The following is a 24,071-nucleotide window of genomic DNA, read 5'->3' on the forward strand; positions in this document are numbered from 1 at the left end:
TGTCCCTGCTGAAGAAAAGCAGGCCCAAACCATGATGCTGCCACCACCATGTTTGACAGTGGGGATGGTGTGTTCAGCTGTGTTGCTTTTACGCCAAACATAACGTTTTGCATTATTGCCAAAAAGTTCAATTTTGGTTTCATCTGACCAGAGCACCTTCTTCCACATGTTTGGTGTGTCTCCCAGGTGGCTTGTGGCAAACTTTAAACGACACTTTTTATGGATATCTTTAACAAATGGCTTTCTTGCCACTCTTCCATAAAGGCCAGATTTGTGCAATATACGACTGATTGTTGTCCTATGGACAGAGTCTCCCACCCCAGCTGTATATCTCTGCAGTTCATCCAGAGTGATCATGGGCCTCTTGACTGCATCTCTGATCAGTCTTCTCCTTGTATGAGCTGAAAGTTTAGAGGGACGGATTTCAATATTATCGCTTGCACAGTGCTCCTTGGGATGTTTAAAGCTTGGGAAATCTTTTTGTATCCAAATCCGGCTTTAAACTTCTTCACAACAGTATCTCGGACCTGCCTGGTGTGTTCCTTGTTCTTCATGATGCTCTCTGCGCTTTTGACGGACCTCTGAGACTATCACAGTGCAGGTGCATTTATACGGAGACTTGATTACACACAGGTGGATTGTATTTATCATCATTAGTCATTTAGGTCAACATTGGATCATTCAGAGATCCTCACTGAACTTCTGGAGATCGTTTGCTGCACTGAAAGTAAAGGGGCTGAATAATTTTGCACGCCCACTTTTTAAGTTTTTGATTTGTTAAAAAAGTTTGAAATATCCAATAAATGTCGTTCCACTTCATGATTGTGTCCCACTTGTTGTTGATTCTTCACAAAAAAATACAGTTTTATATCTTTATGTTTGAAGCCTGAAATGTGGCAAAAGGTCGCAAAGTTCAAGGGGGCCGAATACTTTCGCAAGGCACTGTATATTCTAATGAGGCCCTCCATGGAAATAATTGCCCTGCACTACAGTAGGCTAACAGTTTGTGTTTCTCTCTGGATCCTGATTGGCTGGACTGGCAGCACTACCACAGGACCAGACTACAGCATGCAACCGTTTCTTGATGATACACTAATAATTGAGCGACTATTTTAGAGTCCACATTTAATAAAGACATTGGTCGATTAGACCGACATCTGCCCTCACGGGCTAGATCACCTCATGCTACTCTGTTATTGGCTACAGGACCGGCACATGTGATGGTGTGATGTAGAGTGAGCTGTCGATATATATCTTATAAGAGGTGGACAAGAGGTGAACCCCACACACCTTGGGCAGAGCCCTACAGAGCCTCAGACTGTAGCTGAACTGACAGTGAGTATTTCTGCTTTGAAATTACTTCAGGAGATCTCCTGGGTGATTCCTCTGCCTTCAATGTGAACTGAATTGTGACTGAAAAGCCACTGAAGGAAACAGTTGTGGGATTCTGTAATACTTTTTTAATTCTTTGTCTTTGTTGTGTTCAATTGTTTTTGCTTTTCAATTAGCATAATAAGCATTGCATTTATAGCAGTTTGAATTTGATATTTTATTTGATCGTTATCATATTGCATGTTTGATTTGATCCTATGGGGGTCTGTACAGGGCAGGCAATATGCTAGTCTGCTCCCAGAGCTGTTGTTTGAAATTGACAACGACCTTAGGATTTGGCTATATAGCACAAAGAGATCTGGGACCACCCTGTCAATGTTTCTCATAGAGGTATAGTGAATGCATGTTTGTCCTACTGAATACGACAGAGACATGTCCAATACAACATTACAATAATGGCTGTATGTTTGTCTCGACAGAATGATGCGACAGAGACATGTCCAATACAACACCACCGTTCCAGACCTGTATAAGCTATATACTGTATTACAGATACAGTGAAGTCCAAGAGTATTTGGACTGTGACAATGATGTTTTTGTTTTGGCTGTGTACTCCAGCACTTTGACATTATACAATGACTATAAGCGCAGACTGTCAGCTTAATTTGAGAGTATTTTCATTCATGTTCATAATGTTGAATTGTACAGAAACATATTCTATTCATATTTACGGTAAAAGTGACTCCAAAATAACACAATACATTATTTGCCATTCATTTCTATTGGACATAAATCATCTGATACACAACCAACTGCAAATGCATCCAATAAGTTTGTAGAGTCACAAGCTTGATTTAGTCATTGCGTGCTAGGAATATGGGACCAAAAACAACATTTTGACAACTTTAATACACATATGAGTGAATTTGTCCCAATACTTTTGGGTCCTTAAAAGGGAGGAGACTATGTTCAAAAATTACTGTAATTTCTGAAAGGTTCATCTGATATGGACTTCTTATTTATCCTTTCCTTAACTAGGCAGGTCAGTTAAGAACAAATTCTTATTTACAATGACGGCCTAAACTAGCCAAACCCAGATGAAGCTGGGCCAATTGTGCGCCACCCTATGGGACCGCCTGGAATCAAACCAGGGTCTGTGGTGACACCTCTAGCACTGAGATGCAGTGCCTTAGACCGCTGCGCTACCAAGTGCTAGAGTACACAGCCAAAACAACAAAAAATGTGTCACTGTCCAAATATTTGTACAGACCTCACTGTACATGTAATATAAATATTTTTGTTTAAAGTATTTTTGTCTCTACAGATGCGCCTGAAACATGTCCAATACAACACCCCCATTCCAGCTCCTGTCCAACAACGTTTCGTTGACCAATCAGAGGTTGGCAGTGCCCATAAGGACGTTCATGAGCTTTCTGTCTGTGTCTCCATGTCTCCTCTTCCTCTACATCAACACTATCATGCTGTACAGTCTGAAGAGCAAGCCCATGTTCAGAGAGACCTCACGCTACATCTTGTTTGGTAAACCTGGCTACCGGACGTTTTATACATGAGTATCGAACAGATATTGAGAGAGGATGACAGTGGGGAAAGACACAGGTTGTGTCAAGGGGCAGTAGGCCAGATCTGAACCTAAGCCGCCTCTGTAGAAGTGTGCAGATGCTTCAGCAGTACTGCTAGCCCAATCAGGTCATACACTCCATTTGAAATCTTCCATGGCCTGTGGCTTGTTACACGATAACCTGTTCCCAATTCATTTGGTGTTTAGGTCTTTAGAAGCTCTAAATGCACTCCAAACTAGCTTTTCATGTATTTGTGAAAGCAAAGATGGGGCAGAATGCATTACAATTCAAGTTGTGTTAAAATACAATCTGTTATTGTGTAATTATTGTATTCCCAACAAATGTTTAACGTGTTCATTTCCGGTAGGTAACCTCCTCTTCGCCGACACCATCCTACTGCTGACCAGCCAACTGCTGTACATATTAGCCGTCGCTGGGTTGTTTGTGATCCGATATATATGTGTTGTGATTGTGTTGGTGGCCATTTTCACCAGCGCTGTTTCCCCTCTCAACCTGTCTGTGATGTCGCTAGAGAGGTATGTTTGCTTATACCCATTCCCCTATTTAGTCCCCCAGGCAAAAGAGGTTTCTAACCTCAAGGGTTAAATAAAGGTTAAATAGTGTACTACTTTTGACCAGGGCCTATGTTTGGTACTCAATAAAAAATCCTTTCCAGGTACGTGGCGATCTGTTTTCCTCTGAGGCATGCCTCCATTGTCACCCCCAGGACTACGGGCGTGGTCATTGCTGTGGTGTGGATCCTGTGTTCCCTAAACACTATCATTAAGCTTGTCATGCTGCTGGTTCTAGAGTCCATGCCCCTGGACCAGTTCATGCAGGAATTCTGCTCTACCAGCGAGCTTTTCCACCTGAAGATTCACAACCAGGTAGACAACGTGTTCATCAGCATCGTCTTCATGACCGTTGGTTTTATCATCATGTACTCCTACATCGCTATGATGATGGTAGCCAAGTCGGCCTCCGCAGACAAGGACATAAACAGCAAGGCTCGTAACACGGTTCTCTTGCACCTGATCCAGCTAGGCCTGAGTCTCTCCTCCACCCTGGTTCCGACTATAGTGTCAGCCTTGAAATCCAGAGCAATGGACAAAGCCACACAGATTGAGTATATTGTGTTTATCATCCTGATTATCCTGCCCAGGTGTCTGAGTCCTCTGATCTACGGCCTGAGAGACAAGGCATTCAGACACATCCTCATGTACCATCTCACCTGTGGCCTCAGACGCACAGTGGAGCCCATTAAAATCTCCAGCTATTGATGTTTTTTCTTGTAACAGAAACATTTATTCCGTTTTTAATGAAAACAGTTTTTAAGAACTTGTAATAATGCTGGAAGAATGAACTAAACTAAAACACAGGTATGTGAATGTTTTAAAGGGACAATCTGCAGTTGGTACATACTTTTTTACCTTACAAATAAATGAAGGATATGCACCCATTGATTCTTGAAGAATATTACTTATACTTCGGCTTCTGATGGGGTTCGAGGCATTTAGACGTTTGTTTGACTCCAATGTTCGTAAAACAAAGTAAATGTAAACAAACACTCCATAGCCTCAAAACACGGTTAACACTATAATTTTGATGTCATGGAATGTCAGTCCTTGCATCCATAGCATCTTCTTTGAATTTGAGAGTTAGTTACATTTCTCCAGCCTCATCCGTCAGCTTTTTACCGAAACAGTGCCGCTTTGTTATTGTTTCTTTCAACTGCGGATTGCCCCTTTAACTTGAAACCACAGTATGTATGTTTTCCTGTAATACAATTCATTAAATAAACCCCTTGATTTTTAGGAATATTTAATAAAAGGGATTTGACCTTCTCGTGCTTCCCAAGCTTCATTACCTTGAAATGTTCATTCACTCTTTGATCCATCGCAGTGACCCACTCCTCTGTTTGCCCACCAGATGGAGCCAAAGTGCAGTTACAGCCTTCCAGCACCGGCCCTTTGGTCACATACACTGCTTTAACCAGACTGAACAGTGCGCCCAATGATGAGTACAGCTTTCAGTCAGTCTTAACCAGGCTACCTAGCCACACATCCTTCAATGTGCCATGTAGATTACACATTTTTATCTCATTGCTAAGACATCTCCTAATCAAATAATCTGATCACCTGACTCATACAAAACCAATCACAGACACAACAGAGGCACAGAGAGAGAGAAAGCAAGTATGGATAAATGCACTTTAATATATTCACAAAGTAATTCAGCATCAGTGCTTTACCAACAAGAGAAAGAGAGAAATTGGCACTTAGTACGGTATGTGGTGTGTGTGACTATCGAGTGATGATGTTATCCATCCACTGTGACAAAGAGGATTTAGTGACAGAGGGATGTGTCCCAAATGGCACCCTATTCCACATTTAGTGCACTAGACCTACATTTGACCAGGTCCCATAGGGTGCCATTTGGGACACATAGAGAATAGTTTCTCAAAAGTAGTGCACTTTAAAGGGAATACATTTACATGTTAGTCATTTATCAGACGCTCTTATCCAGAGTGACTTACAGTAGTGAGTGCAGACATTTTTCATACTGGTCTCCCATGGGACGTGCCATACTGAGCCACGTGGCACCCATTTGGGACCTATTTGGGACAGACCCCCCCCCCCCCCCCCCCCCCCCCCCAGCATCCACAATCTGACGTAGATACATTAGCCTACTTACCCAGGGGGCAACATTTGGCATTGTAAACTGGTTTTCTGCTTATAAAGATAACCTGATTACAACAAGGTAATGGAGACATCTGGGAAAGAGCTCATATTTTGGCTGTTAGACGTTTTCTGGTCGCTAAAAATATGTCTAAAAAAACATTCTTCCCTGACCTCACTTTGCAATTGCATGACATTTACACTGAGTGTACAAAACTTTAGGAACAACTGCTCTTTCCATGACAGACTGACCAGGTGAATAAAGGTGAACGCTATGATCCCTTATTGATGTCACTTGTTAAATCCACTTCAATCAGTGTAGATAAAGAGGAGGAGACGGGTTAAAGAAGGATTTTAAACCTTGAGACAGTTGAGACATGGATTGTATGTGTGTGTCATTCAGAGGGTGAATGGACAAGACTAAATATTCACGTCCCTTATAACGGGGTATGACAGTAGGTGCGAGGCACAAAGGTTTCGGTGTGTGAAGAACTGCTATGCTGCAGGGTTTTTCATGCTCAACAGCTTCCTGTGTGTAACCAACCAACTTGACACAACATGTTGGAGTCAACATGGGTCAGCATCCCTGTGGAACGCTTTCGACACCTTGCAGAGTCCACGCCCGACGAATTGAGGTTGTTCTGAGGGCAAAGGGGAGTGCAACTCAATATTAGGAAGGTGTTCCTAATGTTTTGTACACTCGTTGTATATTACACGTTTCACCCCAATTGAAACATGAAAAGACAGTTGAAGATATGTAATATTGTTTACATTGTAATATTGTATACATTGTTGTCAACTTAACTATACCAAAATATGACAGTAGCTGACTGAATGTATGTTTGTTGCACCCCCCACCCCCTTTATAATACATAGAAAGTGATAGGCAGCAGTACAACCACATGGTTTGTGTTTGAAATTGGGTTAACAGCAACCTATTTTAACTCTATTGTATTCCATTAGGACCACCACCAATTCCACTGGGTCTGTCATAAGATGAGAGACACCCAGCCCCCTTCACATCACCCTCTCCTCCGACTCTCACACTGACCCACATGCAGGCCTGCGTCCCCAAATGGCCCCCTATTCCCTACATGGTCCACTATTTATTGCCAGATCCCTATGGGTCCTGGTCCAAAGAAGTGCACCATATAGGGAATAGGGCGACATTTGAGACCCAGAAAGCCCAGTATATCCACAACCAGACAGAACCAGGAGGAAGCATAGACCACAGTTGCTCTGGTCCAGGGGGTTACATGCGCCAAGCCTTGTTGAAGAAGGCCACATGTAATGCCCTGGACCAGAGCATAGGGCCAGTGACCCAGAGACAGACTGTATGGTACTTTGGTCAAAGACACGTGAGTATTAATAAAGCATTTGTCAGGCTGAACCCATTTAATGGACATCCAGTAACAAGAGAACGAGTATTTGGACATTTCTAACATTTCAGTGGTTTCTTCATGATAACTGGGTGAAATCAACTTTAACAGAGTGGGAGGCCAGGCTGTGGCTTATGTAATTGTATCTGAACTAACTGAATGTTGATGAGGCCTTGTCCAAGGTTCATTAGTCTAGGAGACCTATCTAAGCTACTCTCACTTGTAACCCTCATTTATGCACCGTAGGTAGAAACAGCTGTTATACACTGATACAGGGTCAGATGTTTTTCATCCCGCTACTGGTAAAGGTTAGAATTGCAGTTTTCTGATCCTATACCTGTTGTTGACTGATTTATGTAACAGTGGAGAGCAGCAAGCAGTGTTCTTCGTAATGAACTCCCTGTAGCATTGGCCTGATCCCAGATCTGTTTGTGCTCTTGCCAACTCCATTGCTGTCATTTTGAAGTCAATGTTAGGCATGACAATGAGTGACAGGAGTTGGCAAGATAGCACAAACAGATCAGCATTCAGGCTAATGTAGCACCACTGTAACCCAATCATATAAGTCCATCTCATTGTGCTCACAGTTCTTTCTTGAGGCGTGATCATGAATAGAGCCAAGGGTTTTTCTAAACAGGTTCAACTTCTGGCCCCTATTTGTGAGGCTTCAAGGTCCGTCTTTCTAAACATTGAACAGCATCACAAGCACAGTCACTTCTAGACTAGTGATATAGGCTTCGTCCCAGATGGCACCCTATTCCCTATATAGTGGACTACTTTTGACCAGGGCACATAGGCCTCTGGTCAAAAGAAGTGCACTTCATAGGGAACAGAGTGCCATTTGGCATGTAGACATAGTGTTGAACCCAAGTCATTGACAAAAATGATCAGATATTCATGCACCCATTAAAAACCATTAGAAAACATCAACCGTAGTGTGCCATATATATATCTACAGTGCATTCGGAAAGTATTCAGACCCCTTGACTTCTTCCACATTTTGTTAGGTTAGGTTAGCCTTATTCTAAAATTGATTAAATAGTTTTTTCCCTCATCAATCTACACACAATAATCCATAATGACAAAGCAAAAACAGGTTTAATTAAAATGTATTAATAATTAAAAACTGAAATATGACATTTACATAAGTATTCAGACCTTTTACTCAGTACTTTGTTGAAGCCCCTTTGGTCGATTACAACCTCAATTATTCTTGGGTATGACGCTACAAGCTTGGCACACCTGTAATTGGGGAGTTTCTCCCATTCTTCTCTGCAGATCCTCTCAATCTCTGTCAGGTTGGATGGGGAGCGTTGCTGCACAGCTATTTTCAGGTCTCTCCAGAAATGTTTGATCAGGTTCAAGTCCGAGCTCTGACTTGGCCACTCAAGGACATTCAGAGACTTGTCCCGAAGCCACTCCTACGCAGGCTTTGTGCTTGGGGTCGTTATCTTGTTGGTAGGTGAACCTTCACCCCAGTCTGAGGTCCTGAGCACTCTGGAGCAGGTTTTCATCAAGGATATCTCTGTGCTTTGCTCCGTTCATCTTTCCCTCGATCCTGACTCGTCTCTCAGTCCCTGCTGCTGAAAAACATCCCCACAGCATGATAATGCCACCACGATAATGCCACCACCATACTTCACCGTAGGGATGGTGCCAGGTTTCCTTTAGATGTGACGCTTGGCATTTAGGCCAAATAATCTAGTTTCTCATGGTCTGAGACTCTTTAGGTGGCTTTTGGCAAGCTCCAGATGTGCTGTCATGTGCCTTTTACTGAGGCGTTGCTTCCGTCTGGCAACTCTACCATAAAGGCCTGATTGGGGGAGTGCTGCAGAGATGGTTGTCCTTCTAGAAGGTTCTCCCATCTCCACAGAGGAACTCTAGAGCTCTGTCAGAATGACCATCTTGTTATTGGTCACCTCACTGACCAAGGCCCTTCGCCCCCGATTGCTCAGTTTGGCTGGGTGGCCAGCTCTAGGAAGAGTCTTGGTGGTTCCAAAAGTCTTCTATTTAAGAATGATGGAGGCCACTGTGTTCTTGGGGACCTTCAATGCTACAGACATGTTTTGGTACGCCAAACCCAGATCTGTGCCTCGACATAATCCTGTCTCCGATCTCTACGGACAATTCCTTCGACCTCATGGCTTGGTTTTTGCTCTGACATGCACTGTCAACTGTGGGACCTTCATATAGACAGGTGTGGGCCTTTCCAAATCATGTCCAATCAATTGAATTTACCACAGGTGGATTCCAATCAAGTTGTAGAAACATCTCAAGGATGATCAGTAGAAACAGGATGCACCTGAGCTCTATTTCGATTCTCATTGCAAAGGGTCTGAATACTCATGTAAATAAGGTATGTTTTTTGGGGGGCGGGGTTATACATTTGCTAAATATTCTAAAAACATGTCATTATGGTTTATTGTGTGTAGACCTCTGAGGGGAAAACAGTATTTAATCAATTTTAGAATAAAGCTGTAACATAACAAAATGTGGAAAAAGTCAAGGGGTCTGAACACTTTCCGAACGCACTGTATATTTACATGTACATGCATGAATATATAGATATAGTAAAGAACATAAACAATTGTTTTTGTGGAGTATTTCAATCTTTAGTGAAGTGAATTTTTAAGGAGAGTTTGGGCACAAATACAGGATCTCACACACACATACACGCACACACACTCTCGCACATTGTTCATTCCATGAATATGAATCAGCACAAACTGTAGAATAGATGTCAGTATAAAGAGCCTTGAGACCCCGGGGACACTAGGAACTAGTCAGCAGACAGAAACAGACAACGCTCGCATCATCAGAAGCAGACAGACAGTGCTCACATCATCAGAAGCAGCCAGCATCTAGCTCCTCTAGAAAGGGAAGGACCATTACAGTAGCCCTGTGTCCATCCCTCCTTCCCTTCCCTGTAGAAGCCCTATTGTTTTGTCATCCCTCCTTCCTTGGAAAACTGCAGAGCAGACTAAGCCCAGGCCAGACGCTTACATTGCTAACCTTGAGGAGAAGGCCCCAGACAGGCCAGAGGGCATCTCCCGCTCCCTATCTCTCTCTCTCTCTCTCTGCCCTTGGTCGCTCCTTTTCTCTCTCCCCTGTGTAAAAAACAGGTACTCCAGGTATTGCTGTACAAGTCAGAGTTATCTTGTGATCCCATTTGGTCCAGCCATTGGCAGTGGTTAGTATATAACATAGAGACTGTTACTGCTGGCAACCTGAGCTGATTCTGAAACACTACTTCTGTTGCATGTCCTGGTTGGTGGATATCTGGTTCAACATGGTTTGAACACCAACAAAACGAGACACAAGTGAAAAAGCAGTCAAAAGGCAAACAACAAAACAAGAAGAGACTAAAGAAAAGAAGAGCATTTGTACCATTCAGCAGTCATGATGGTGATATACCCGACCATGGCTCACTAGTCTAGAGATTTCTTACGCATCTATTCAAACAAGATTTTAAAAAGTAGCAATTGTAAACAGTTATAGCACAGCAGTACTGAAACCAGCATTGTAAAGTTCACTTTGCAGCTTTGAGAGGGATAGGCTGAGGGTTGACTGGAATGTTGTCAGAGCTACTGATTGTGCTTCCTCTGTCTTTGTGTGTGTGTGTGTGTGTGTGTGTGTGTGTGTGTGTGCGTGCGTACCCGTGTGTGCGTGTGTTTGTGTGTGTGTGTGCGTTCGTGCGTACCTGTGTGTGTGTGTGTGTGTCTTTGTGTGTGTGTGTCTTTGTGCGTGCGTGCGTACCTGTGTGTCTTTGTTTGTGTGTGTAAGATAGTATATTTACTGGTAAGCTTAATAAAGGACTGAAATTAATTATCAGGTCATTCAATTATTTTCGAATTAGCCAAAAACTCAAATACCTGATTGACATTTTGAGATAGTACGCGTGTTCTTCCAACCATACACTTGGAGTGCATCCGTTTCCTCTTAATTCAAGGCCCTTCCATGACCAGAGGATATATGTGGAGAAAGACGGCCTTGGCGTTGGATTCAGACAAAGAGGAGAAACACTGAAGATCCCAATTCATCCGCTGTGTCTGGCTGCATCCTCTTCATAATAAGATAGTCCTATAGTCCCATAGTCCACAAGCACTGGCTACTGTTTCTGTTTGTTAAACCATACTACTTTCAATAAATGAAAGAATATACCTTTTCTTTTCATTTTGTGTGTTCAGAAAGCAGTACACGTAATCAGCAGTGGCACATTTGGCAAATCAACTCTCCTTTATCATGAGTCACGGCACAACTCTGGAGAGGAAGAAGTACTACTGAGGGCTTGGAAACTTCCTCACTACCTTCATCCACACAGTAGTCTCTTCCTCTCAGGGGATGGAGGGTGACTTGGCAATGTTCCATTCTTCTCACAACCACGTCCCAAATGGCCCTGGTCAAAAGTAGTGAGTACACTATGTAGGGAATAGGGCACCATTTGGGATGGCTGACACATTTAAAGGTGCCTCGGGGTGTCCGGGAAAGGTGTCGTTTCTTCAGTGTTTAGGGGGGGAAGGCAGTGTAGACGCAGCGATTGTATTTCTCCAAGTGACTAGCTACAGCTGGTGTGATGAGAGAAAGGTGGAAAAGTATACAGTATAAATATACAGCTATTATGGATATAGCGCTTCACTGCAGAGTCATACGCACTAGTAAACAATGACCACCACATTCAGAGTACAGTGAGAAACACTGATGCATAACAACAATGCAAAATCAAAACAGACCGCCAAACCCCAGGCATTGGCAAGATAGATAACTCAAGAAGAAAACACAGTGTAGCACAGATCATCGTCATTCCAAACCTTGTACAGTAGTCAGTCAGCGATAGATACAACAAGTGCTTCAAGATATTAGATACCACAGTGCATTCTTTCCCACGGATAGCTAGCAGTTTGCCAGCCCCTCAGACCAGAGACAAGGACAATGGAGGGAGGGATGGATCTGACAGTATGGCCCCCGGCCCAGCCTCCCTCCATCCCTCTCTCCCTCCCTCTGCTTACTTCTCCTTGACAATCTCCTCATATTTGGGCGGAGGGTCGCTGTACGGCGCCGACACCTCGTCGCTGCTGCTCTCCAGGTGTCCTGTCACCTCCTCGTAGGAAGGAGGAGGTGTGGCACCGGAGAGACGCGACGCTACTGACACAGACGGATCCTGGACGTACAGGGCTGAGCGAGTGTTCTGAGGGTGGGAGTGAGGTTCTTGGGGAACGTTTGCGGCGCAAACCAGCGACCCTCCTCCACTTCCTCCTACTACTCTCTCCACCCCACTCACCACCACCGTGGGCCTGGATAAGGGGGTCTCGGAGTGGGATGGCGTGTCCCGGTGGACCAGGATGCGCGGCAGGCTGCGGGTGTTGCGGTTGTTCATGTAGCGGTTCTGGGTGTAGGCTGGCCGCCGCCGTGTGGCCTTCTGCAGCTGGCACCTCCAGATGAGGAAGAGGGCGATGAGGAGGAGGAGAGCCACGCCCAGCAGGGGAACCACCATGTAGAGGTGGCCCTCTGAACGGCCGTCCCTGGTCTGCTCGTGGCTGCTCACCGTGTACACACTGCGAGTCTTCCAGAACTCCATCTGGTGGAGAGTAGAGGCAGGTTGGCATTTATTAAGACCAAAAAGCGAATTTCTGTTTTCATGAATTTTGACAATATAGTACATTTTGACTTTGCAGCTGGCCCATCTACACTGTAAAAAAACAACAACAATTGTTTCAACTAAATATTATTAGGTGTTTTTTTTGTTTACTCAACTTTTTGGTCAGTGTTACCTGAACTTTAAAAAATGTGACAACATTTGCCAAAAATTCTGTCAAATTAAAATGTGTTTGCTCAAAGTGTCTCATATGTTCAAATTATTTTTGGGACATCTTACCTAAAGAAGGTTGTGGAACTAGTTAAACACAGTGATTTTCACATACAACTTCTTCAAACTTACATGTACATAGTTCACATACAGTACATAATTACATTGCACATGGTCATTTATACAGTAATTCATGTCCAACATGTCTACACCTGGGATTTGAACTGACAACCTATTGGTTCAAAGCATTCCAATCTTCCTGCGACACCACCATGTCTGTGTCAATAACTAATTTCACCTGTATGGCTACACATTGCACTTAAACAAATACCTTAGCTCTGAGATTTACATTTTAAGTGCAAAGTATAACCTTAAAGCCCTATTGGGATGGGATAAGTTTTACTGTGGGAGCTCAGGTAATGTAATTATGTGCACGAGCACAAATCACCACATCCATCATTTTAGTCCTGTCCGAATCTGCCATGTCAGTTGTTTTTACTTGGCAGGAACGTTATTATCCCAGCCCTAAAAACCTACTGTTTTTCGGCAAACTCCCAGGTCCTATGATAATATTTAGCCAGTGCAAATCGTCTTCCCTGTGTTTTGAGGGATATTACAGAGTTTAACGGGTGCTGCACTCAGTTTGGGTAAAAACATGGGGAAAAATTGACACTTAAAACAAAGTGATATGCAAATTGCCTACAAATGAATGATATGCTTTGTCACATATCAACTTTCCTGGTGCCAAACTTCTCTTTTAAAAGATGAAGTAGACGATATTGTGCCAATGAATTGATAAATTGCCATAGGTTACAATTCATGGTTCTTATTGATATGCATTATGTCTTTCTCAAAACTGAAAGCCATCAGGCCAATAATAGGCAATCCATAAACATTAGAAAAATCTTAAATCCGTCAACACAGGCAATTTTGAATAAGGAAATAAAAATTACAGGGGCAGTTTGGTCAAACTAATCCCGTACGAATCATCCACTGGAAAAACAGACATGCTGGGGTAATAATTACATAACCGATGTTCTATAGTAATACTAGTCCTGTCTGAATCATGCACTGGAAAAACAGACATGCTGGAATAATAATTACATAACCGATGTTCTATAGTAATACTAGTCCTGTCTGAATCATCCACTGGAAAAACAGGCATGCTGGGGTAATAATTACATAACCGATGTTCTATAGTAATACCAGTCCTGTCTGAATCATCCACTGGAAAAACAGACATGCTGGGGTAATAATTACATAACCGATGTTCGATAGTAATACCAGTCCTGTCTGAATCATCCACTGGAAAAACAGACATGCTGGGGTAATAATTACATAACCGATGTTCTATAGTAATACTAGTCCTGTCTTAATCATCCACTGGAAAAACAGACATGCTGGGGTAATAATTACATAACCAATGTTCTATAGTAATACTAGTCCTGTCTGAATCATCCACTGGAAAAACAGACATCCTGGGGAAATAATTACATAACCAATTTTCTATAGTAATACTAGTCCTGTCTGACTCATCCACTGAAAAAACAGACATGCTGGGATAATAATTACATAACCAATGTTCTATAGTAATACTAGTCCTGTCTGAATCATCCACCGGAAAAACAGACATGCTGGGGTAATAATTACATAACCGATGTTCTATAGTAACACTAGTCCTGTCTGAATCATCCACTGGAAAAACAGACATAATGGGGTAATAATTACACAACCGATGTTCTACAGTAATACTAGTCCTGTCTGATTCATCCACTGGAAACACAGACATGCTGTGGGTAATATTACATAACTGATGTTCTATAGTAATACTAGTCCTATACGAATCATCCACAGGAAAAACAGACATGCTGGGGAAATAATTACATAACCGATGTTCTATAGTAATACCAGTCCTGTCTGAATCATCCACTGGGAAAAAAAGGCAAAATGGGGTAATAATTACATAACCAATGTTCTATAGTTATACTAGTCCTGTCTGAATCATGCACTGGAAAAACAGACATGCTGGGGTAATGATTACATAACCGATGTTCTACAGTAACACAAGTCCTGTCTGGCTCATGCACTGGAAAAACAGACATGCTGGGGTAATAATTACATAACCAATGTTCTATAGTAACACTAGTCCTGCCTGAATCATCCACTGGAAAAAAAGACATGCTGGGGTAAAATTACATAACCAGTGTTCGATAGTAATACCAGTCCTGTCTGAATCATCTACTGGAAAAAAGGCAAAATGGGGTAATAATTACATAACCGATGTTCTATAGTTATACTAGTCCTGTCTGAATCATCCACTGGAAAAAAAGACATGCTGGGGTAAAATTACATAACCGATGTTCTAAAGTAACACTAGACTCATCTACTGGAAAAACAGACATAATGGGGTAATAATTACACAACCGATGTTCTATAGTAATACTAGTCCTGTCTGAATCATCCACTGGAAAAAGAGACATGCTGGGGATCATAATGACATAACCGATTTTCTAAAGTAATACCAGTAATGTCTGAATCATCCCTGGAAAAACAGACGTGCTGGGGTAATAATTACATAACCGATGTTCTATAGTTTTCTAGTCCTGTCTGAATCATCCACTGGGAAAACAGACATGCTGTGGTAATGATTATATAACCTATGTTCTTTAAAAATACAGTCCTGTACGAATCATCCACTGGAAAAACAGGCATGCTGGGGAAATAATTATATAACCTGTGTTTTATAGGAATACTAGTCCAGTTTGAATGATCCACTGGAAAAAGAGACAAGCTGTGGTAATAATGACATAACCGATGTTCTATAGTAATACAAGTCCTGTCTGACTCATCCACTGGAAAAACAGACATGCTGGGGTAATAATTACATAACCGGTGTTCCACAGAAACAATATTCCTGTATGAATCATTCACTGGAAAAACAGACATGCTGGGGTAATAATTACATCACCGATGTTCTATAGTAATAGTAGTCCTGTACGAATCATCCACTGGAAAAAAAAACATGCTGAGGTAATAAATATATAAACGATATTCTATAGTAACACTAGTCCTGTCTGAATCCTCCACTGGAAAAACAGACAAAATGGGGTAAAAATTACATAACCGATGTTCTATAGTTATACAATTCCTGTCTGAAACATCCACTGGGAAAACAGACATGCTGGGGTAATAATTACATAACCGATGTTCTATAGTTTTCTAGTCCTGTCTGAATCATCCACTGGGAAAACAGACATGCTGTGGTAATGATTATATAACCTATGTTCTTTAAAAATACAGTCCTGTCTGAATCATCCACTGGAAAAACAGACATGCTGGGGATAATAATGACATAACCGATGTTCTAAAGTAATACCAGTCCTGTCTGAATCATCCACTGGAAAAACAGACAAAATGGGGTAAAAATTACATAACCGATGTTCTATAGTTATACAATTCCTGTCTGAAACATCCACTGGGAAAACAGACATGCTGTGGTAATAATACATAACCAATGTTCTATAGTAATATTAGTCCTGTCTGAATCATCCACTGGAAAAACAGACATGCTGGGGTAATAATTACATAACCGATGTTCTATAGTTTTCTAGTCCTGTCTGAATCATCCACTGGGAAAACAGACATGCTGTGGTAATGATTATATAACCGATGTTCTTTAAAAATACAGTCCTGTACGAATCATCCACTGGAAAAACAGACATGCTGGGGAAATAATTATATAACCTGTGTTTTATAGGAATACTAGTCCAGTTTGAATCATCCACTGGAAAAATAGACAAGCTGTGGTAATAATGACATAACCAATGTTCTATAGTAATACTAGTCCTGTCTGAATCATCCACTGGAAAAACAGACATGCTTGGGTAATAATTACATAACCGATGTTCTATAGTAATACTAGTCCTGTCTGAATCATCCACTGGAAAACAGACATGCTGGGGTAATAATTACATAACCGATGTTCTATTGTAACACTAATCCTGTCTGAATCATCCACTGGAAAAACAGACATGCTTGGGTAATAATTACATAACCGATGTTCCACAGTAATAGTAGTCCTGTGAGAAGAGGTATATAGATGTGAAATCAGTTATTGACACAGACATGGTGGCGTAGCTGGAAGAATGGAATTCTGTGAAACAATAAGTTGTTAGTTAAATAGTTAACCAATAACTACCCGGAATTCTAAATGTACCCTTTTTGCACTCGTCTCTCTTGACTCATCACATACGCTGCAGGTACTGTATTGGAGTTAAGTTTGCGCCAATAATAATTATTTGATCACTTAACAGTTGGACCAAAAAGTTGAGCAAACTAAAGAAAGGCTGTGGAAACAGTTAAGAAATAATACAGTTGAAGTGGGAAGTTTACAGACACTTAGGTTGGAGACATTAAAACTCGTTTTTCAACCACAAATTTCTGTTTAACTATAGTTTTGGCAAGTCGGTTAGGACATCTACTTTGTGCAGGACATCTACTTTTTTCACTTATAATTTACTGTATCACATTTCCAGTGGGTCAGAAGTTGACATACACTAAGTTGACTGTGCCTTTAAACAGCTTGGAAAATTCCAGAAAATGATGTCCTGGCTTTAGAAGCTTCTGATGGGCTAATTGACATACTTTTAGTCAATTGGAGGTGTACCTGCTGATGCATTTCAAGGCCTACCTTCAAACTCTTTGCTTGACATCATGGGAAAATCAAAAGAAATCAGCCAAGACCTCAGAAAAACAAATGTAGACCTCCACAAGTCTGGTTCATCCTTGGAAGCAATCTCCAAACGCCGAAGGTACCACGTTCATCTGTACAAACAATAGTACGCAAGTTTAAACACCATGGGACAACGCAGCCGTCATACCGCTCAGGAAGAAAACGCGCTCTGTCTCCTAGAGATGAACGTACTTCGGTGCGAAAAGTGCAAATCAATCCCAGAACAACAGCAAAGGACCTTGTGAAGATGCTGGAGGAAACAGGTACAAAAGTATCTATATCCACAGTAAAACAAGTCCCACATCAACATAACCTGAAAGTCTGATCAGCAAGGAAGAAGCCACTGCTCCAAAACCTCCACGAAAAAGCCAGATCGTACTTTTTGGAGAAATGTCCTCTGGTCTGATGAAACAAAAACAGCACTGTTTGGCCATAATGACCATCGTTATGTTTGGAGGAAAAAGGGGGAGGCTTGCAAGCTGAAGAACACCATCCCAACCGTGAAGCACGGGGGTGGCAGCATCATGTTGTGGGGGTGCTTTGCTGCAGGAGGGACTGGTGCACTTACAAAATAGATGGCATCATGAAGCAGGAAAATGATGTGGATATATTGAAGCAACATCTCAAGACATCAGTCAGGAAGTTAAAGCCGGGTCGCAAATGGGTCTTCCAAATGGACAATGACCCCAAGCATACTTCCAAAGTTGTGGCAAAATGGCTTAAGGACATCAAAGTCAAGGTATTGGAGTGGCCATCACAAAGCCCTGACCTCAATCCCATAGAACATTTCTGGGCAGAACTGAAAAAGCGTGTGTTAGCAAGGAGGCCTACAAACCTGACTCAGTTACACCAGCTCTGTCAGGAGGAATGGGCCAAAATTCATCCAACTTATTTGTACTAGGATTAAATTTCAGGAATTGTGAAAAACTGAGTTTAAATGTATTTGGCTAAAGTGTATGTAAACTTCCGACTTCAACTGTAATTATTTGCTCAGATTCATGACAAAAGCTGTCAACCTGCGAGGAAAGGCGAGGAGAAAAGGAGACGGGTGTAGAAGAGGAGTAGAGAGGACAGAAAAGAGGACAGAAGAGGACAGAAGTAAGGAGAGAGGGGGAAGACGAGGAGAGGAGAGACGTGTGTTATAACACACATACTGTATGGGCACATACATGTATAACCAAAACTCAAAAACCAGAACTCAATGATTCGGCCCAGTAATCAATAAATCTGTTTATCTAAAGAGGAGTGTGATATAATTTACTGTTCTCTCTTTGTTCTCGAACACTTCATTGGCCTCCTCGAAGCTGCAGCTCTCCTCCACACACTCCCGTTCGATGTTACCCTGTCTGAACTCCTCCAGGAAACTGTTGGCTCGGGGGAAGCGCTTGAGGAGAGAGTGAGCATCCTTCTCATCTACGAACGCTACAAAGAGAAAGATTGGTTTGTGAGCATCCTTCACATCTAGGAATGCAACTGACTCACAGCGAGGAGAACATGAAAGAGCATGACACAAACACACACTCAAACACACACACTCCCTCTGCGTGGAGGAGAGCTGCAGCTTCGAGAAGGTGACCTGTGGCTGGTTGACCTTGGTTATCTATTCTTATGTATTCACACATTCTGTTGAATACACACACACACACACACACACACACACACACACACACACACACACACACACACAGACAGTGTTCCCTTTCCAATGGGGAGCAGTCAGAGGCTGTGTCCCAAACGGCAACCCATTCCCTATGGGGCTTGGTCAAAAGTAGAGCACTATACAGGGGCTAGGGTGCCATTTGGGAGGCACAAAGAGAGAACAACTGATACAACGCATTCGGAAAGTATTCAGACCCCTTCAATTTCCCACATTTTGTTAAATTACATACTTAATCTAAAATGGATTAAATAAAAAAAATGCTCATCAATCTACACACAATACCCTATAATGACAAAGTGAAAAATGTTTTTTTAGATATTTTTACAATTGACATTTTTCCTTATTTACATAAGTATTCAGACCCTTTCCTATGAGACTCCAAATTGAGATCAGGTGCATCCTGTTTCCCTGGATCATCCTTGATTGGAGTCCAACTGTGGTAAATTCAATTGATTGGACATGATTTTCAAAGGCACACACATGTCTATATAAGGTCCCACAGTTGACAGTGCATGTCAGAGCAAAAACCAAGCCATGAGGTCAAAGAAATTGTCGGTAGACCTCCGAGACAGGATTGTGTTTAGGCACAGATCTGGGGAAGGGTACCAAAAAATGTCTGCAGTATTGAAGGTGCCCAAGAACACAATGGCCTCTATCATTCTTAAATGGAAGAAGTTTGGAACCACCAAGACTCTTCCTAGAGCTGGCCACCCAGCCAAACTGAAAAATTGGGGGCGAAGGCCCTTTGTCAGTGAGGTGACCAATAACCTGATGGCAACTCTGACAGAGCTCCAGAGTTCCACTGTGGAGATGGGAGAACATTCCAGAAGGACAACCATCTCTGCAGCACTCCACCAATCAGGCCTCTATGGTAGAGTGGCCAGACGGAAGCCCTAAAAGGCCCATGACAGCCTGCTTGGTTTGCCAAAAGGCACCTAAAGTCTCTCAGACCATGAAAAACAAGATTCTCGGATCTGATGAAACCAAGATTAAACTATTTGGCCTGAATGCCAAGTGTCACGTCTGGAGGAAACCTGACGCCATCATTATACTGAATGAAGTACGGTGGTGGCAGCATCATGCTGTGGGGATGTTTTTCAGCGGCAGGGACTGGGAGACTAGTCAGGATCAAGGGAAAGATGAACAGAGCAAAGTACAGAGAGATCCTTGATGAAAACCTGCTCCAGAGCGCTCAGGACCTCAGACTGGGGCGAAGGTTCACCTTCCAACAGGTCAACGACCCTAAGCACACAGCCAAGACAACGCAGGAGTGGCTTCGGGACAAGTCTCTGAATGTCCTTGAGTGGCCCCGTCAGAGCCCGGACATGAACCCGATCAAACATCTCTGGAAAGACCTAAAAATAGCTGTGCAGCGACGCTCCCCATCCAACCTGACAGAGCTTGAGAGGATCTGCAGAGAAGAATGGAAGAAACTCCCCAAATACAGGTGTGCCAAGCTTGTAGCGTCATAACAAGAAGACTCATGGCTGTAATCGCTGCTAAAGGTGCTTCAATAAAGTACTGAGTAAAGGGACTGAATGCTTACACTACCGTTCAAAAGTTTGGGGGCACTTAGAAATGCCCTTGTTTTTGAAAGAAAAGCAATTTTTTGCCAATAAAATAACATTAAATTGATCAGAAATACAGTGTTGACATTGTCAATGTCGTAAATTACTATTGTTGCTGGAAACGGCTGATTTTTTATGGAATATCTACATAGGTGTACAGAGGCCAATTATCAGTAACCATCACTCCTTTGTTCCAATGGCACGTTGTGTTAGCTAATCCAAGTTTATCATTTTAAAAGGCTAATTGGTCATTAGAAAACCCTTTTGCAATTATGTTAGCACAGCTGAAAACGTTTGTTCTGATTAAAGAAGCAATAAAACTGGCCTTCTTTAGACTAGTTGAGTATCTGGAGCATCAGCATTTATGGGTTCGATTACAGGCTCAAAATGGCCAGAAACAAATAACTTTCTTCTGAAACTCATCAGTTTATTCTCTTTCTGAGAAATGAAGGCTGTTCCGTGCGAGAAATTGCCAAGAAACTGAAGATCTGGTACAACGCTATGTAGAACAGTGCAAACTGGCCCTAACCAGAATAGAAAGAGGAGTGGGAGGCCCCAGTGCACAACTGAGTAAGAGGACAAGTGCATTAGAATGTCTAGTTTGAGAAACAGACACCTCACAAGTCCTCAACTGGCAGCTTCATTAAATAGTACCCGCAAAACACCAGTCTCAACGTCAACAGTGAAGAGGCGACTCCGGGATGCTGGCCTCCAAGAGTTCCTCTGTCCAGTGTCTGTGTTCTTTTTCCCATCTTAATTTATTATTTTTATTGTCCAGTCTGAGATATGCCTTTTTCTTTGCAACTCTGCCTAGAAGGCCAGCATCCCGGAGTCGCCTCTTCACTGTTGACGTGTTTTTGCTTCATCATTATGGGGTATTGTGTGTAGATTGAAGAGGGAAAAAACAAATGTAATCCATTTTAGAACAAGGCTGTAGCTTAACAAAATGTGGAAGAAGTCTAGGGGTCTGAAAACTTTCTGACTGCACTGTACATATACAAACCCCGTATACAATAATGCAATACTGTTTTAGTATAGTTATAGTACAGTTCTAACACTGTTATGATACAGGTTATAATACAGTTGTTACAATGAACAGATTAGCCATAGGAGATCCAGAGGAGCAGGCCATGCTATGTTCTTACCTTCCGCCATCCTACCCCCCTGCTACTCAGACCAAGACTTTCTAACCTGTGGGAGGAGAGAAGAGGAAAGAGGAGCACAAAGTCAGGCCGCAGTGTACCCTGATAAAATGCAATAAGAAATTCAGCCATTTTCCCAATGTTTAGGATAAAATAACAACAGGCTACTACTATGATCTTGATATTACATGCCTTACAAAATCATAAAGTATTGTATTGAGAAATAATAACGTTGCAAATGCCTCATGATAAAATGTTGGCGATTGCAAACAGTTGCTTTTTAGGAATGTTATCCCCCTCCACCTCTTCAATCCATGATGGGTCCAGCTGTATTTCTACTTAAATCAGGGCGCTGGGCATGATGTCATACAGTAGCCCACCCATAAAATGGTTCTTACATCTGTTTCTGGCAAAGACACCGAGTTTCAATAATGCATGGTGGAGGAACATGCTCTCTATAATAGGGATGTATATGCTTTATAAATTGATCACCATGAGTCGCGTGAGAGGCAACGTAACCACCCCCACCCCCCCTCCTCCCCCCAACCCCATCCTGGATGCTGCCTAAATTAAATCATTTCGAGAAGGCGCGTGTGGAGATGGAATATTAAAATGTAATCTGCTGTAGAAAACGGAGATATATGAGCGCAAGCAGCACGCACGGTAGATCGCGCGAACCATCTGCCATACAGATAAACGAGCCCTATACATCAACTCTCTCCAGCCTCCTGTAGACCAACAACACAGATGCTTGCAAGGCAAGCCCTTACAAGCACACCCCGGCCTCAGTTTGCACATCCACAATCTCAAATAGTAGGCTACCATGTAAAATGAGGGGGGGATATATTTTGAAAGAATAATTTCATGCCCTATTTGAAATTACACTTAAAGGGAAAAATATGGTAATATAATATTCAACAAGAATGTAAATAACCTAAGAATGACATTTGAAGAAAAACAATGACTTGAAAATGTGTGATTGTCGTGACCTTAGCCAAAGATCCCTCTGCTCTTGCTGCCATAATATAAAATGAAACATTTATAAAGACTCTTGTTGAGTTACAGTCATTTTTCTGGAAAGGCAGACCATTGCTGACTGTCTGGCTGTCGCTTTACTCTCATTCTCTCTCATTCTCTCTCTCTACCATTATACGACGATCTCTGATCATAAAATGTGTTTTTCTCTAGCCTACTCAAATTAAATACTGTTCCTCATAAATTGCCGTCTATAACATAACTCGTTTGGAAATTAAACGAATAAGAAACCCTACCTTCCACTCTCCAGCTACAGCAAAGGGCTTTCAATATCCATCCGCGTCATTGCTATACGGGATCCGTGGGATGTACAACTCTGACGTCACCCCATTGAATTTGAAATCTGATGAGGTTCACCCTAACTGGTAAGGATTATGGTTAATTTTAGGGTTAGGGTAAGTGTGGGGGTTAAATTAGGGTTAGGGTATAGGGAGTGGAAGTCCCAATGATTCGGAATAGCACTTACCTTTTTAATAAGCGAGAACCCCACCACACGAGACAGTACCACACTGTGACCGAAATATCGCCCATGCAATGGCAGAAGAGGAATCCCCGGCCTTGTCCAATGAAATGACTCCTAGGAATTGGGAGACAACCCTCTATGAATACGGAGACATTCGGGTGATGGAGTTGTTGAAAAAAAGCGCCCCCAGTTTAATCTAATTCGTCTTGTGTGGGGCTGATAGAATATGATGTGTGTGTTTAACCAATCAATGTTTTGCTGTTTATCCGTGCTTTCACTCTTGTTCAGGGTATTTATGAAAGCCTTCTGGAAAGCACCGCCGCCTGCTCTAAACCACACCTTACACCAAAATACTTCACCTCCCAGAATTCCCCCTTTCATTTTCCACGCAGTTATCTTTTTATAGGTGCGTTCAGTTCGATTTAACGTTTACTATGTTGCGGAACAGTTTGTACTGAACGACACGTTCCCCAAACCGTTGTTGCACATTCTTGAACAAACTTTGAGGTACGTTTGCTCCCGTTTGGTGGGCGTGGCAAGGTGCGGCTTGAAGCAACGAGTGACTTATTTAAAGGACAGTGGCCATGCTGACAGCGTTCCCCAACCCACAACCCCTCCCCGTTTTTCAACAGGTCGTTCAGTACAGCACCGTTTCCGTTCAATTGAACGGTCGAAAACGTAAAAAAGGAACCCTAGTAA

General features: G+C 42.3%; 2 protein-coding genes across 3 annotated transcripts; one reads left to right on the top strand and one right to left on the bottom strand.

The window, feature by feature from the left end:
- The first annotated feature begins 2,669 nt into the window (after nt 1-2,669).
- On the top strand, nt 2,670-4,707 carry LOC110490732 (odorant receptor 131-2-like). Its single transcript, XM_021564189.2, has 3 exons — nt 2,670-2,871; nt 3,280-3,448; nt 3,589-4,707. The coding sequence occupies exons 1-3, from the start codon at nt 2,670-2,672 to the stop codon at nt 4,190-4,192; spliced, it is 975 nt and encodes a 324-aa protein (XP_021419864.1). The 3' UTR covers nt 4,193-4,707.
- Nucleotides 4,708-9,399: 4,692 nt separating this feature from the next.
- Nucleotides 9,400-23,597, bottom strand: LOC110490124 (transmembrane gamma-carboxyglutamic acid protein 3). 2 transcript variants are annotated; one of them, XM_036944425.1, is made up of 5 exons: nt 23,376-23,597; nt 23,146-23,271; nt 21,878-21,923; nt 18,766-18,926; nt 9,400-12,544 (listed from the first exon to the last, which is right to left on the bottom strand). In XM_036944425.1, exons 3-5 carry the CDS (start codon nt 21,885-21,887, stop codon nt 11,972-11,974), a joined length of 744 nt encoding a protein of 247 aa, XP_036800320.1. In that variant the 5' UTR covers nt 21,888-21,923; nt 23,146-23,271; nt 23,376-23,597; the 3' UTR covers nt 9,400-11,971. The 2 variants fall into 2 exon arrangements, with proteins under 2 accessions (XP_036800320.1, XP_036800321.1); XM_036944426.1 differs by lacking the exon at nt 23,146-23,271.
- Nucleotides 23,598-24,071: the final 474 nt, after the last annotated feature.

Source organism: Oncorhynchus mykiss, chromosome 15, assembly GCF_013265735.2.
Source record: "Oncorhynchus mykiss isolate Arlee chromosome 15, USDA_OmykA_1.1, whole genome shotgun sequence".
Taxonomy (NCBI): Eukaryota; Metazoa; Chordata; class Actinopteri; order Salmoniformes; family Salmonidae; genus Oncorhynchus; species Oncorhynchus mykiss.

Excerpts from the sequence above, each read along its gene's own strand:
- LOC110490124 (XM_036944426.1), bottom strand. Across the intron at positions 12,545-18,765 it reads TCGAGAACAAAGAGAGAACA|ATGGAGTTCTGGAAGACTCG; the intron begins GTAAATTATATC and ends ACTCTCCACCAG.
- LOC110490732 (XM_021564189.2), top strand. The coding sequence starts at position 2,670 with ATGTCCAATACAACACCCCCATTCCAGCTCCTGTCCAACAACGTTTCG. Across the intron at positions 2,872-3,279 it reads CTCACGCTACATCTTGTTTG|GTAACCTCCTCTTCGCCGAC; the intron begins GTAAACCTGGCT and ends CATTTCCGGTAG. Across the intron at positions 3,449-3,588 it reads TCTGTGATGTCGCTAGAGAG|GTACGTGGCGATCTGTTTTC; the intron begins GTATGTTTGCTT and ends AATCCTTTCCAG.